General features: G+C 33.5%; 2 protein-coding genes across 2 annotated transcripts; both read right to left on the reverse strand.

Moving 5' to 3' along the window:
- Positions 1-619: 619 nt before the first annotated feature.
- LOC130817788 (uncharacterized) lies at positions 620-6,273 on the reverse strand. Its single transcript, XM_057683681.1, has 4 exons — positions 5,323-6,273; positions 3,876-4,022; positions 2,713-3,378; positions 620-2,059 (listed from the first exon to the last, which is right to left on the reverse strand). The coding sequence occupies exons 1-4, from the start codon at positions 5,704-5,706 to the stop codon at positions 923-925; spliced, it is 2,334 nt and encodes a 777-aa protein (XP_057539664.1). The 5' UTR covers positions 5,707-6,273; the 3' UTR covers positions 620-922.
- A 4,303-nt stretch (positions 6,274-10,576) lies between these two features.
- On the reverse strand, positions 10,577-14,405 carry LOC130818051 (uncharacterized protein At2g39795, mitochondrial). The gene is made up of 3 exons (XM_057684075.1): positions 14,119-14,405; positions 13,674-14,002; positions 10,577-11,004 (listed from the first exon to the last, which is right to left on the reverse strand). The coding sequence occupies exons 1-3, from the start codon at positions 14,281-14,283 to the stop codon at positions 10,776-10,778; spliced, it is 723 nt and encodes a 240-aa protein (XP_057540058.1). The 5' UTR covers positions 14,284-14,405; the 3' UTR covers positions 10,577-10,775.
- Positions 14,406-14,619: the final 214 nt, after the last annotated feature.

Here is a 14,619-nt window from a genome sequence, read left to right on the forward strand (position 1 = left end):
ACGGTAATGTGGGAATTAGTTTTCCATTTCAAGAAAAATGGGAAATACTTTATACAATTACATTATTTAGGGAAATGATTCCAAAAAGTAGGGAAAATTGTTAATAAAAAATCTACTTTTATTTGATCCGCCGAAAATAAATCACTTATTGTTGTTTTTTTTATAAAAATCCACCTATTAGATATATTTGCTAATTATAAATCCACTTATTGTTTATAACTATCTTTAATATTTTTTTGATCAAGCAGTCAGGAATAAACAATAGTTTAATCTATTTTCAGCATTTAAATCGATTATGTTAGTTTATTTAAAAACAATTAATAATTGAGTTTATTTTTAGCGAATGGAGCAAAAATTGATTTATTTTTAACAATTTACCTTAAAAATTTCATATTTTAATGCACTTGATGTTTGGGATTTTGAAAGGATATAAAAGGTAAAGAAGAATTCATGATCAACCTCCTTCACAACTAAAGTAAAAAAGACAAACAAAGATAACTAACTTAGAGGGACAAAGAGTAGAACCTTGGTGAATGAAAGTACTAATGAATGAAAGAACTTAAGAACTTAGAAGTCTAATAATGGTCACTTCAAAAAGCGTCAAAAAAACGAAGCAAACTTTAAACGAAACAACGCCTTATTATTATGTTGAGTTGGCGTAACATCAAAACTCTATATTTCAATGTTCGGAAGGCCAAAGATCACCCTCCTCTTCAGAGGGCGCAAACACTCAGAGAGAAAGGAAGGCTAATTCTTACATTAAACCTCCTCAACTTGAACAATAATTATACGATAATCCTTACCATCTTCATCGATCTATGTTTAGTCCACTATAGAACACAAAATGGAGGACCTAAAAACCCCTCCAACAAAGGTAAATTAAGGAAAAGTTAGAACGAACGCCCTTTAGGAACGCTTATTTTTATGCAACCTTAACTGTTATCATGGATGCCGGTACCTCAACTGTCATCAAAGAATCAGCTACCATTGGTGCTCGGACATCAACTACTATCGGTGCCTGTACATCAGTAACTTCTATTATATCACCCGCCTTTTCGGGAACTATATACTCGGCAGGTGAGGGTGGAAAAAAAGACTGCTTAGTGTAGTTAAACTCTATCTGTAACCGATGATGAAGTGGGGTCGACGACATCAATCCCTTCTTCATGTCGATCTGCATTTCTCGTATAGGAAGGGCCGCCAAGAAACTCTTTATGTACTCTTTGCACGATTCTTTCCCTTTGCAGATCACCTTCTCTTCCTCGTTAATTGTCTCTGACACCTCTAACTCGTGATCTGAAGCCTCGGATATAGTCGATTCTTTCTTGCTAGTTTCACCGTCTGCCGATGAACTCTGACACGGTAAGCTTTCGATGATTGTGTCGTGGTTGAATTTCAGAACGTAAGCTTGTTTACATCCCTCGTAAAGCCGTTCACCCAATGTGTCGATGATGTAGTAAGCGTCCCAGTCGATCCGGAGGATGAAAAAATGGTCATTCCAGCTCACAACATACACCAAAGGTTCACTGTTGCAATTCATCTCGGACGCCACTCGGGAAATCTCGTCCCATATGTTGTCAAACGACATGGCTCCCTGAAGGAAGCTGAACGAGTCTTGTTCTTGATCAAAACCATCAGGATGAAAGAATCCGATGAAGGATCTTTCTGGGATGACGGTGAGAGGGCGAATCTTGGCTTGAACGACAGTTTCTAGGTCGAAGTGCTTGTCGGGAAATTTCTCTCTATAGTACTCGTTCTCACAGAGCTTTCTCCATTGAAAGGAACCTTCCCGAATGAGGCTGTCGAATTCAGATTTTATCGGCATTTCCCCTTGGTTGGAATGGAGCCAATCAGCGACAACAGCAACCAAAGCAGTGCACGCACTCTCACCGTCAGCCCTTTCGCTCCTTTGGTCGATAGACGCAAAGAAGATATGGGTTTTAAGCTTCATGCTCCCATCGCGGCTTAGTATCTCCTTTTGTTCCCAACTACCAACAGCAAAATTATCGTCCCCGAATTCAGAGATGTATGACCCGCTTTCTGTTGAACCATCAAATGGCTGCAAGATAGTAAATTTAATTAGAACTCAAAAATAAATCTTATTCACTTGTGGCATTGAAAATTTGAAAAAATAAACGGGAGAGAAAATATGTCCCTTATCTCGATTGGGGCCTAAAGATTTGTAGTTCTTTGGTTTCGGATTATCATGGACTATATTAAAATGACTCAACAAATCATGTGCAGTTTTAATTTATGTGAAGTTGTCGATGATATTTGCCAAATGATGCTGACCACCAAATCCCACCTAGGTGGAAGCCTATTAATGACATTTAAAATTATATAAAAACCAATGTAAACACAGGATCCGATTTTAAACTGACCTGAAGCACCTGACTCGGAATTGACCCGTTGACCCGAATGAACACCTCTGTGCCTCTCCCTATTTTCTTAAAAAATGCACATTTTATCATGCTTCATATCACTTCATAAGTAGCTTTTTACGACATCATAAAATGATGAGACCACAAAAAAACATCGCTGAATTTTGGTGTGAAAACATAGCCAAGAAATCTTACCTTCTCCTAATCTATTAACTGTCCCCTAGTTCATTCTCCTCTCGAGCCATGTCGAAACAAAGATTCTTAAAGCATAACTCAAGAAACAAGCTAGACACAATGAAAGATCAAATTACTGCAATAAGAAAAGGCATACCACTAACGAGTCATCGGAGGAATATTGACGCCGATCAAAATCAATATCATCTCCACCGTCTTCACCATAGTCTTTCTTCAGTAACGGTTCCCCCTTGATCCTACGAGATTTAAAACTCAGCTTCCCTTTGTTCCATGAAATCCGAAATTTTGGACTCTGCCTCAGCACTTGATCAGAGACGGATGTGCCAAAATCTTGAGAAAGTGAGCTATCCACATGTGGTTTGTGTCTGCCGTAATAAACCAAATTGTCGTCCTCACAATTGATTCCCTGGTCGAATGCTCCACCCGCTAAGTTAACATGGACTAAATTGCCGTAACTACAGGAAATCTGAACATCGGTTTTCTCTCTACATTCCCCTAAATCGCCCTCATCGGTATCATCAAACGAGTCAGTGTCAGAAGGGCAATTGTATTCCGAATCCTCACTCCCAGTAGAGAACTTGCTGTCGCTACTGCCTTCTTCATGGTATGCCTTCTTTGATATCCTAGAAGAGACATAATCCGTCAAGCTTTTCACTTTTCTTAGACTTGATTTAGAAGTTTCGTCTTTCTTTATCAAAGGAGAAGCGCCAAAACAAGGTGATAATGGCGCAAACATCATTGGCCTCGTCACTTCAATTGCGGGTTCTTTTGTAGTTTTCAGCTTCGTTAAGCTAAGTGAAACCTATATGTTGCATAAAAGACTGCGTGAGAAAGACGAACTCATACACCAAAAACAAAGCATCATACACTATACTAAAAAGCTTGGAAAATTCCAAGTGTAACAATTAAAGAGAGTTTGCCAAATGAAACTTACTTATTGGCTAAAGAAAAATGACATGGCATTTGATCATGACCACATCTCTACCATTAACGTATCTTTGACTAGTATTTATATAAAGTTAAATTGAATAAATGAGAGAATATAATATATTGCATAATATATTATTGATAATTTCCAAAATTAAGAGTTATTTTATAAATAAAACTGTCAAATTGAGTGTTTTTACTGCATAATATCTCTGACTTTATTTTTTGATATGATATGTTTATAGATGTCGATGCTAATAAAACCGTGTATTGTACGGATTTCTACACTAGTTAGTATAATCAAAGGACAAACATAAAACATAATTAAATAGTAGTATGAAGTATTAATAGTCCAGGACGGAAGGAGCTCACAGAAATAGAGGGACTAGAATTGTATCCGCGATGGAGAATCGAAAGAGGTATGTTGATGTCAAGCTCTTTTACATCGTCCAAAGAAGCAAACTCAGCAACATTCAACACCGCAGATGCAGTCAAAGGAACCGCCTTGTTCCTTTTCTTCTGGAAACTCAGAATTAACAGAACAAATCAGCCAAAACAAGTGCCCGAATTTCTACAACACACATAGGGGTATACATTCACGAAGGCGTAAACCCAAGAAAATAGATTAAGTTTATATGGGATAAGCCTCACTCAATCGATGTGAGTTGCGACCAACTTAAAGTGAAAGCTAGTAAGATGACAATTTGTCAAAGAAGGATGAATATACATGGCATGTGTAAATGATTTGATTTGTTTATCATTATACCTTTTGACGTACATCTAACCCTCCAAACGGAAACAGACATATATTTACGATGCATTATAATGTTGATCAAATCAAAGGTCAAGCGAAAACAACCTCTTTGTTATCCCTAACTAGGGTAAGATTGCGTACATCTGATCCCTCAAACACCGCCTAGGTGAGAGTCACTTAATGACATTCAGGTAATAGAATGTTGTTGTATAATGGTGATCTAGAGGTTCAAGTATACGCATCCTCGACATAAGTATCCAATACAACACCAATTTAGTGAAATTTCCACCACAAATAAGAACTTTCCCTGGGCCAAGAGATGATACCAGTACAAGAACAACATTAAAATAAACAAACAAGAACAAAAAGAGGTAAAACCCCAAAGAACAGGAAGAGGCTAAGCGGCAAAATAAAACCTTTGACTATTCTAAGAATAACGATTTATGAGTCGGCCCGATGTAACATAATTCGCTAAGTAATTCACGTTTTGAATTCGCGATTCGATCAAAATGACCCTTAAATTGCCCAAAACAGACCATAATTTGCTTTTTTTTATTCACGAAAGGAGACTAGTGAATCATGCGACATTGAGTTGGCTTAGTAATTAAATACCCTTTTAGGCTTTCACCTTTTGACGAGTTCGATTCTCACCACCTAGCCTTACCCCAAATCAAAAAGAACCTTTGACTAATCCAGAAACATCTAGGCATAGAAAACCCAATTTGAACACAATATAAACATCTACTCAAGGTCAAAGTTTAACCAAAAACAAGACACCATTGAATAAGAAAATGACATGATCATCACAATTTGACATATACTATTAAATAAAAGAAAGGAAATGCAAACAAGAATAGCTGTCACAATTCACAAATCAAACAAAAATCAAAGTATTAAAGAAACCAAGAACCCACATAATTGTCATAAAGTCAACTCATATAGAGGATCGACCCCATTTCAATTCTCATTACAATTCTAATTTCATGAATTTTTGAAAAAAATAATAAATTTATATCAAGAAATACCCCACAAAATATAGAGACATATAGAATTGAGAAAACTCACATAGAAGACAATAAATGAAACTTCCCATGGACTATAAACTTCCACCATAGTCATCTTCTCTTTGGACCCACAAAATTCACAAACTTGCCTAAATTCTTCATCCCACAAAACGACACCGTTTTGACCTAACCCTTCTTCCCTTGTAAAATTCTTCTTCACACCCTTTTTCTTCAAAGACCTAAACCCATTAGTCTTAGAACCCTTCCATTTAATCTCCACCTTAAATTTACACAACTTATCAAAATCAAACCCATTATTATTTTCATCATCATCATCACAATCAACATGTCTTAGCCCTTTTATAGAATGAACTACAAATTTAACCTCAAATTTCTTGGATATAATAGGAGGCCTTGGTCTCCACTTGATCATATTAACAACCATGAAATTTGATTTTAAACCCACAAAAATTCAATCTTGGCCCATCAAATTCACTTTTTTTGAAATGGGTATTAAAACCCACAAAAAAATTCAATCTTGGCCAATAAAATTCACTTATTTAGGGTAAAAGAGACCATGAATTTGGATTAAAATTTAAAACCCACAAAAAAAAAATTCAATCTTGGCCAATTAAATTCACTTTTTTTGAGATGGGTTTTTTATGAAAGGGGAGAATTGGGAATTTTGGTCAAAAAGAAAGATGATCAAATGAAAATTGGGGTAGTGGGGGGTTTTTCTAAAGAGTAGAGTGGGTAGAATTTGTTGTTTAGTGATGGAGAAAATGTATAATGGGGATGGAAGTTGACTTTTTAAAAGATTAGAGCAGGTAAGCCTGTAGAATTATAAAAAAAGAGAGAGAAAGTGTAGAATTTTGTCATACAGCAAAACAGAGAAAAAGAGGGGTTAGGGACAACCGGACAAGTGAGATTGAAGTTGAAAGAGCGAGAAAGGAGAGATGATGGTGTAGGCAAGAATGTGTCATTGTTGTGAGTGAATACAAATTCCACTAAAAATACCTTTTTTTTAGAAAAATTAGGACGGCAAATTAAGGAAATGAGAGGATGTAATAAGAATCCAATTTAATATTTTGCATGAAAAGTGGTATTTGTTCTAACTAAAATCAGACTTTTGAAACTTAATTTTTTTCTAATTCAGTGTTAATATTATCTTTTGTATTTTTGCCAATGTACTAATTTAATTGATAATATTTTTGTTTGTGTATTATTAAAAATTATAAAAAGTTAATATTAATAAATTTCACATTGAGACAAATCAAACAAGATTTCAAATAAGAATTCATTTGACTATATTTGAATTTATATATTAGAATTAAATACAAATTAAGGGTGAAACACGAATAGTATCCAAAAAGCAAATGAGATATTAACTTAGAATTGAAAAAATACTATTATTAAATGTTAAACTCACGTTAAAGTTTCTCGTTTACTTTTAAGTGTTGGAGCGATGCTATTTCAGCTCGGATAAATTTCAGCTTTGTGACATTTAAAATAGAGTTATATTATAATCGATTTTGATTAATCGAGTTCAATTTAGACAACTTAAAACTACACTATATGTTTTGTTTAATTTGCTATACATTTTTTGAGAATTGTTGTCATCATGATTTTGCAACATATTAATTTATAACAACTTGTAAAGTTTGAGAAAACAATTTAATTTTCACTAAAGATATATAAAAATAAATATGATAGAATATGAAAACAAGATGGAAACACAAAAAAGTTTTATCCCTTACGCAACACAATATCATGCTCCATGCACATTGAATAGTACAATGAAAAATGTGACATTTAATGTTCATGTGCTTGGTAATATAGGGAGCAAATTCACTTGTAACAGTTAAAAAAGGCATGAACTTTAAGTGATGAACTCCCAATTAATATTGTAAATCTTTAAACATCTACTCTACTTTTCTGTGAGGTCGTCTATTAAAGAGACGATCTTAAAATAATAAGTTTACATTCTTATTTTTTCTTTAATTTGTATTAATTGGACTATATAATTCATAAATCTAATGCATCTCTCGGAGAGACTGTCTTTCACAACAATTTGTGATCTTTAAAATACTAAATATAACACCCCATTAATATAACAATTAAATATTAGAAATTCTTTTTTAGTAAAATCTTAGAAGTATTTTAGAATTATCAAATCCCATCATTGAGTTTGATTGTTTGATGATTCTAAAGGTTTTTTTTTTTGAATTCTTGTAAAGAAAGTTTATTTTTAAGAACTTTTTATTCTAAGCAGGGATGAAAGAAACAATTTTGAAGCTCTATTTATTTTTCATAAATATATAAAATTAAAGCCCTTCGTAAAAAGAGAGACTTTCTTAAACTAAAATAAAAATTCAACACAATTTTAATTTTAAGTACTAGAATTAAATAAATTGTTGATTTTTTTATAAATTAATAAAGTTAGGTGATAATTGATATTTGACGAATGTGTAAAAATTAAATGATGTAAAAAAAATACTTAAAGGTTAAAGAGTTACTTTGTAAGAGATAAAAAAGGAGAAAAAATGTAATTAATATGTTTTGAACTTATGACCTTCAATATGTCAAAATTAAAGATTTCAAGAAAGCCAAAACCCTTTCTAAGAACCCTGTCATTTTTAAAAAGGCAATCATAAAACTCTTCTAGGTTGTATAAATTATTCTAATTGGTTCTTTTAATTTATTCTTTATTCATCTTTATTGTGAATTGACTTAAAAAAATAACTAAAGATTTTATGATTAGGATTATGATAGCCAAAATCTTGAAGTATGCAAGGAAATTATGATTCTTCATTCTTGTGTTAGATCTATTTATTAAGTTTGATAAATCAAAGTATTAAAAGTGTTAAGGATTGAAGAAAAGAAGTTTAGAGATTCATAAAAAGATTAAGGTTTTTATTAGATCTTTAAAAAATTATGTTTATTTTGTCATAAGATTGATGGGAAATAATATGAAGAAATGAAATACGGAATAAGTGTTTTGATTTTGAATACTAATTCCCGTGCGATGCACTTTATTTTTTTTAATGTAAGAAACAAATAAATTGAATAAATTTGGCATAATATTACATTAATTTTAATTATTTTTTAATACACATATTATTAAATTCATGAAAATTGGAATTCAAATTTTTTTTTATAGTTATCATTATAATAATGATAAAACAGTGGACCATTGTAAATTATATGTATAATATAATTAGTATTTTAGTGAACTTCTTTTTAAAAGTATATTTTAAAATAATATAATTAATTTGTAAACGAATGAATGTTTTTTAAATAAATATTGATCAATGGTGCTTTATAAATTAAAAATCAAAGATAATAACTTGTGCATCTTTATTACATACTACTATTTATTACATTGTTTTTCAAATTTTAGAAGTATATGTTATAGTTCCAATTAAAGTTTTTAATGATGGTCAAATTAATCATCTTATAATCATCTTTAACATTTAAGATTTCTATAGCCATTCATATTCAATGACATCAACTTTGCTTAAAGGAGGAAAAAAATCTCATAAAAAGATGACAACTCATCAATTTTTTAAATTGCTTATGTCAGCTGTGTTTTGTTTTAATATATTGTATAGATTTGTATTGATTATTATGTAAAACCTAGTCTCCTATTTATACATGAATTGTGAAAGGAAACTAAATAATAAGGAAATAATTTACGTTCAATTACAATCAAAATTAATATTCTAGAATATACTTTCCCACACAATAGTACTGAAATAATATGCTTATTATGGAAAATTAGATTAAAAACTTATAAAAAAAATTAATATTAATAATTTTTACATTGATATGAATCAAGTAATATCCACTTGACTATGTTATAACTAATAGATTATAAACTACAAATTAAGAATGATGAATAAATAGTGCAATAGATATGATACTACGAGTAATTTAAAACGGAGAAAGTAAGTAATACTAATACTCCATCTATTGTTATGTTGTAAATATGATTGTTGAGAAGGTTTATCATGGAATCACGTATATGATATCGCATTCAATTACATGACAAGGTTTCAAGGCCAAAGTGTGATGGTCTGAATGAACACTGAGGGTGTGTTTGGTTGGTGATTTTTATTGGTATGGAATGGTATGACAACCCATTCTAATGTTTGGTTTTGTAATTTTACATTGGGATCTCATATCCAAATGGATTCTCATACCATTCCATTCCCTAAAATTCCATACCCTCCTACCCCCCAAAATTTCAAACTCCATTCCCCCTATATACAAACCCTAATTCAAAATCCCTAAATTCACTTCCCTGTTCTTCAATCTTCCTCCGCCTCCTCTGAAATTCACTTCTCCTTCAACCTTCAGTTCTTCGGTTCTTCGGTTCTCTGTTCTCACCGGTGGCCTCCTGCTCCCGCTGTTCTTCGCTTTCCCTTTGTTTGTTTTTCCTTCTTCATTAAACGGTTAAACCCCCTCTTGCTCTCTTCATCTTTCCTTCCACCCACACAAAGAACCAGCCACCATAGTCAACCGCGGCTGCCGACCACCAGCTGAACGCCACCAGCCAGCTCAGCATACCGCTACCCCTCCACCGCAGGCAGCAGCAGTGCCCAGCAGCCGTAGGGGCCTCTCTACGCGCGCCTCTTCTATCTTTTCCCCATTTGTATGAGCTCCTTCTTGTTAAATTAATGCTTTAATAATTAAGTTTTAGATAAATACATAAATTTCAGTTTAATATAATTTAAATCTTGATATTGGTATGGATAAGTGTTAGAATGGTGAATTGAATATGAATAAGTTAGATTTTGTATTAGAGATGAAAATAAAGATAGTATGTACTACTTTAATCCATTCCATAATTGAACCAAACAGTGTGAATGGATTGAATATCTATTACAGGATTGAACCAAACAGTTTTAGTCTGGTATGGGGTTCTGAATCCATACCATCCTGGTATGGGGTTCCATACCATTCCAATCCTGCTCACTGAACCAAACGGACCCTGAGTTTGTTTAGGAATCTATTCTTGATGATTGGTGCGCTTAGAACACCCAGCGAATTTCGATGTGGAACTAGGATAAAGCCAATCGATTCTCCCTATCATAATATGAAAAATCATACAGTTGGTGCAACAATAATGTTGCATGCATCTGACCAGCTCAAATCTCGTATAGGCGAGAATCACTTGTGACTTGACATTAGGCTATGGCATGTAATTGGTGCAAGTACAGAATGAAACGTAGCTACACAGGAAAATGTTATTCAGAAAAATGGTATGTAACAAAGTTCACTAAAGTTGGAGCAAATTACTACCAGAGAACAGAAGAAATCAAAAATAAAATCATTGGTAAACTTCAGCAAAATTTTAACCTGTAATCAGGATGATTTTCCTCATCCAAATCGTGTAAATCGAAAGACAATAGGATTGGTGTAGATACACAAACAGTTACCTACATATGTTGAGCCAAAAGGTACATTGTTTCATAGAACTCATTATAACTATAACCATAACTTCCAAGATTATCAAGCACCTTTAGCTGTCATGGACTCACCAGCAGACGGTGCTGAATCGTATGTTGCTTTTGACATCTCAGATCCATTAATAAACTTAGCAACTGTTCTAAAATAACGCATAAGATTCCGATGATACTTTAAATAAAGCCATGCTTGAAGGAAGGGAAAAAGATTCTCATCTATACCACGTTCCTCGATATAATTGTGAAAAGCGTCTCTTGTTGCTTCATCGAGATGTCTGCCAAGGTGATGAAAAATCAACAAACATATATATATTAAGCTTGATGAAATCCATAAAACCAAAACAGTATCAAATGAAGTGCAGGGAAAAACACGATGTATCAACGGATGAAAAGAGCTTAAGTAATCTCAAACCGGGAAATAACTATTAAGAAGCACATATCTGTTGTGCAAAAATTAATTTCCTAAATAATGTATTGTAAAATTACAAGCCACATAATGTGCTCCACCAATTTAAACACATGAACTTTTACAAGTGTCTGCTCAGAGTAGGGACAAAAATTTCTTTGTCAACAAATTCTCAACCACTAACAGGGGCGTAAAACAATTGAGGTCCACTGAAAATACAAGAAAACAGAACTCCCAAACCTGTGAGCCACTACATAAACCCCAGAACCATCTCTTGGTGGACTACCAACCATCAAATACATCACTGCAAATGTATGAAAAATAAACGCCAGGGTCCTAGAAACAGAAGCCAAAAGCTTCACATAAATATCTATTATTAAGAATACAGTCATTTTATGTCCAAAGTAACATTTATGTCAAATCACCACAATATGTACTTATCACTAAGGGCATAGACAGCTTCAGGAAAGCAGAAGCATAACAGTATGAGATATTTCAAAATTACGAATGCGTGCACACTGGACAGCAGGATCTACTTAAACATCAAAGACAAAAAAGGTGAAAGAAATCCCAAGTCCAATGTAAGTGAAAGCCAAACACACTCGACTCCAAGTAAATTGTACCAATAATCCAGCTTTTCTCTGCTGCAAAAATTGACGAAATATACCCAGCACTATGCTGTCGATAACAAAGTTTCTCATAGTCATAAACAAGGTCATTCAGGACCGAGGCTTTTGGACAGAGAAACATAAGAACGTTTCCGAGTGTAGTAAAACCATACACATAGAATTATATCCAATATCTTGGTCCTAGAGTCGGCAGTTTATTAATTAGCTTCACATGCTATACCTCTTTTTTTTTTTTTTCTCCAATGCCAAGAAGCCTAGGTTGGGGTTTGCGAGGGTCGGATGTACCTAACCTTCCTTTTGTTAGTGATAACACTAACAAAGAGGTTAATTTTGAATTGATCATTGGTAGTAAACATCATGTGCAACTTCACATAAATAAGTACACATGGTTTTGATAAGCCATTTTATTATAGTCCATTATAATCCGAAATAGAGGAACATTAGATCTTTGACCCCAAAGAACTTTGCTATACCAAATAGTCAAAACAATCTTCCGAGTAACTTGTGTTCTTAAGTCATGAGCCAAATATGATTGCAGCGGATCATGTTTTAACACTATTAATCCAGTTTTACATACCCTAATTCATCAAGTCCTAGTCCTCTATGATGACTATAGTGATATCAGAATATGACAAAGATGCCTAACTAGAAGACAACAAATTACCAACATAGCAATCATCAACAAATTAAACAATTTCGTTGTCAAAGCTTTAGAGCAGCGCAATGGTCACATCACACAAAGATAACATTGGAGTAAAAGATAAGTACCTTTAAATAGCTCAATAGTGAAAACACGACTTCAGTTATTGTAAGAAAATTAAAACAGCAGTGCAAGCTTGATCATTACAATATGTTAGCACCTGATTCAGCAAGATGCAGAAAGAATATATTTTTCTTCATGTCGACAGAGAGTGGAATACATCTCAAAAAGTCCACATTTCAGATGATTTATCAATAAAGGAAACTTGACTAGGCAATAGTCAGGTTTTAAGATAAATTGAGCGGAAAAGCAATACAAAATAAATGAACTTCGTTTAACTGACCAACACAATCATATGGTTTAAACGAGAATATTGTGAAAAGCAGATGAAAAGTCATACAGAAGCCTAAGTACAGCATACTAAACTTGACATTAATAGCAGTTGAAAAGACACTATGCTTACCATCGGCATATCATTCAAATTTTTTCCAACTATCTACGTCATGTTGAAGTACATATTAAAGCAACGAAAAGAACTAGAGACTAACACTGCACCATTATTTTGGAATTTGATACGGCTAGTGGAAATTTCATACAAAAAGAGAACCTCATATTCTCATGTTCCTACTATAACCATCCAACAAGGAAAATATATTTTAAGTTCTTCTACAAATGGCACAACTCATTTAATTCAATCTATTCTACTTTATCTATGTTTAGTAATCACAACCAAGGATCCTAGTCATACCACATATTATCTTCGTATGCAGTTTCTTGCCAATCAAACATCTTCCATTGGCACAAAGAAAGCCATTTACCTAAACTTTGATCCTCAGATCACCAAAATATAATCTTACAGCACCAAGAATAAGTACGATTACAAACACAATACGGAAATAAACAAAAGAAAGATCCTTCCAACCAAGGGCGAATTCAGAATACAAGTATAGGGTGGGCTGAACAGTCATCCATGTACAGAACTAAATTGGTGTCATTTTCGGTGTTGTGTTACGCGATTCAATGTTAATTTTTGATCATATGACCCGAGTTAGCCTTAGATTCCCTTGCTTACAACCTCTGAACAATATAAACCCCTAAAGGTTCCTAATAACTGCAGCAATCAACCAACACAATCAATTAACAACTATACCAGAATAAGCTTAACAATCAAACACATAAACATGAAACAAAAGGAGAAAAGGAACTAACTCAAAAAGCGGGCCACTGTATTTGTTGGGCATGAAAAGAAATCCATCTTGAGACAATTTAGGTCTAAGAGCAACAGAATGAATTCCAAGTGCATCCGGGTATAACCCACATAGAAAATGCATGGAATAATCCAATTTAGGCTTTGCTACTTCAATATGAACAAACAATTGATTAATTCTACCATCATCATCATCCTCATCCGAAGCTAAATTTGCTAAACGCATAACAGAAATGCTAATTTCCTCATTTTTGTAAGTCCTTTTTAACACTGGACCATTAGAATCTAATGCTCCTTTAAGAATTGTGAAATTCGCGGGTGCACTCACCTTCTGCATCACATTTCAAACATTTCAAGTAAATTTACGTATTAAAAACCCCCAAAATAGAAATTTAAAAATCGACATGTTTTAGGGTTTAGGGTTTAATGAAAATGAGAAAGAAGTACCGGAGGAGGAGCCATGTTAGAGACTTCAACGTAATGGTCTTTGAGAGAACGGAGTAGTAAAGTGTTGACAGTGGAGGATGCGCCCGATGAATGTCTCTGGGATATCATCCGCCATGGTTGGTAAATGCAACCTTCGGCGATGGCTGCCAATGTTTTTCTCAACATTTGTGTTGATTCGGGTTGATTCGGGCTGGTTCGAGTATTGGGTTAGCTTTATTGAATTTGACCATAAATCAACTAGTCAATAGGTCGAGCCTAATCGATTTTCGTTTACGGCTAGGTCGAGTTAGGTCATTACCGATTTAGGTACGGTTTAATGCTCGATTTGATGATGATTTATAGTTATTTAGTGTTAGTTTTGTTGCCCGTTTGATATTAGTTTTGCATATTCGAATGGTTTATTTTAGATATTTTATTTATTTTAGATATTTTTTTATTATTTAAAATAGAAATATCAATTAGCTAATCAAATGATTTTTCTTGCGAAACTTAATTTACTTT

The sequence above is a fragment of the Amaranthus tricolor genome, chromosome 7, assembly GCF_026212465.1.
Source record: "Amaranthus tricolor cultivar Red isolate AtriRed21 chromosome 7, ASM2621246v1, whole genome shotgun sequence".
Lineage (NCBI taxonomy): Eukaryota > Viridiplantae > Streptophyta > Magnoliopsida > Caryophyllales > Amaranthaceae > Amaranthus > Amaranthus tricolor.

Bases quoted from the DNA above. Each gene is read 5' to 3' on its own strand.
- LOC130817788 (XM_057683681.1), bottom strand. From the start codon at position 5,706: ATGGTTGTTAATATGATCAAGTGGAGACCAAGGCCTCCTATTATATCC. The intron at 4,023-5,322 runs GTGAGTTTTCTC...CTGAGTTTCCAG, and splicing joins TTTCATTTATTGTCTTCTAT to AAGAAAAGGAACAAGGCGGT. The intron at 3,379-3,875 runs GTGAGCTCCTTC...TGCAACATATAG, and splicing joins ATTCTAGTCCCTCTATTTCT to GTTTCACTTAGCTTAACGAA.
- LOC130818051 (XM_057684075.1), bottom strand. From the start codon at position 14,283: ATGTTGAGAAAAACATTGGCAGCCATCGCCGAAGGTTGCATTTACCAA. The intron at 14,003-14,118 runs GTACTTCTTTCT...AATGTGATGCAG, and splicing joins CTAACATGGCTCCTCCTCCG to AAGGTGAGTGCACCCGCGAA. The intron at 11,005-13,673 runs GTTAGTTCCTTT...TCACCTTGGCAG, and splicing joins TACAGTGGCCCGCTTTTTGA to ACATCTCGATGAAGCAACAA.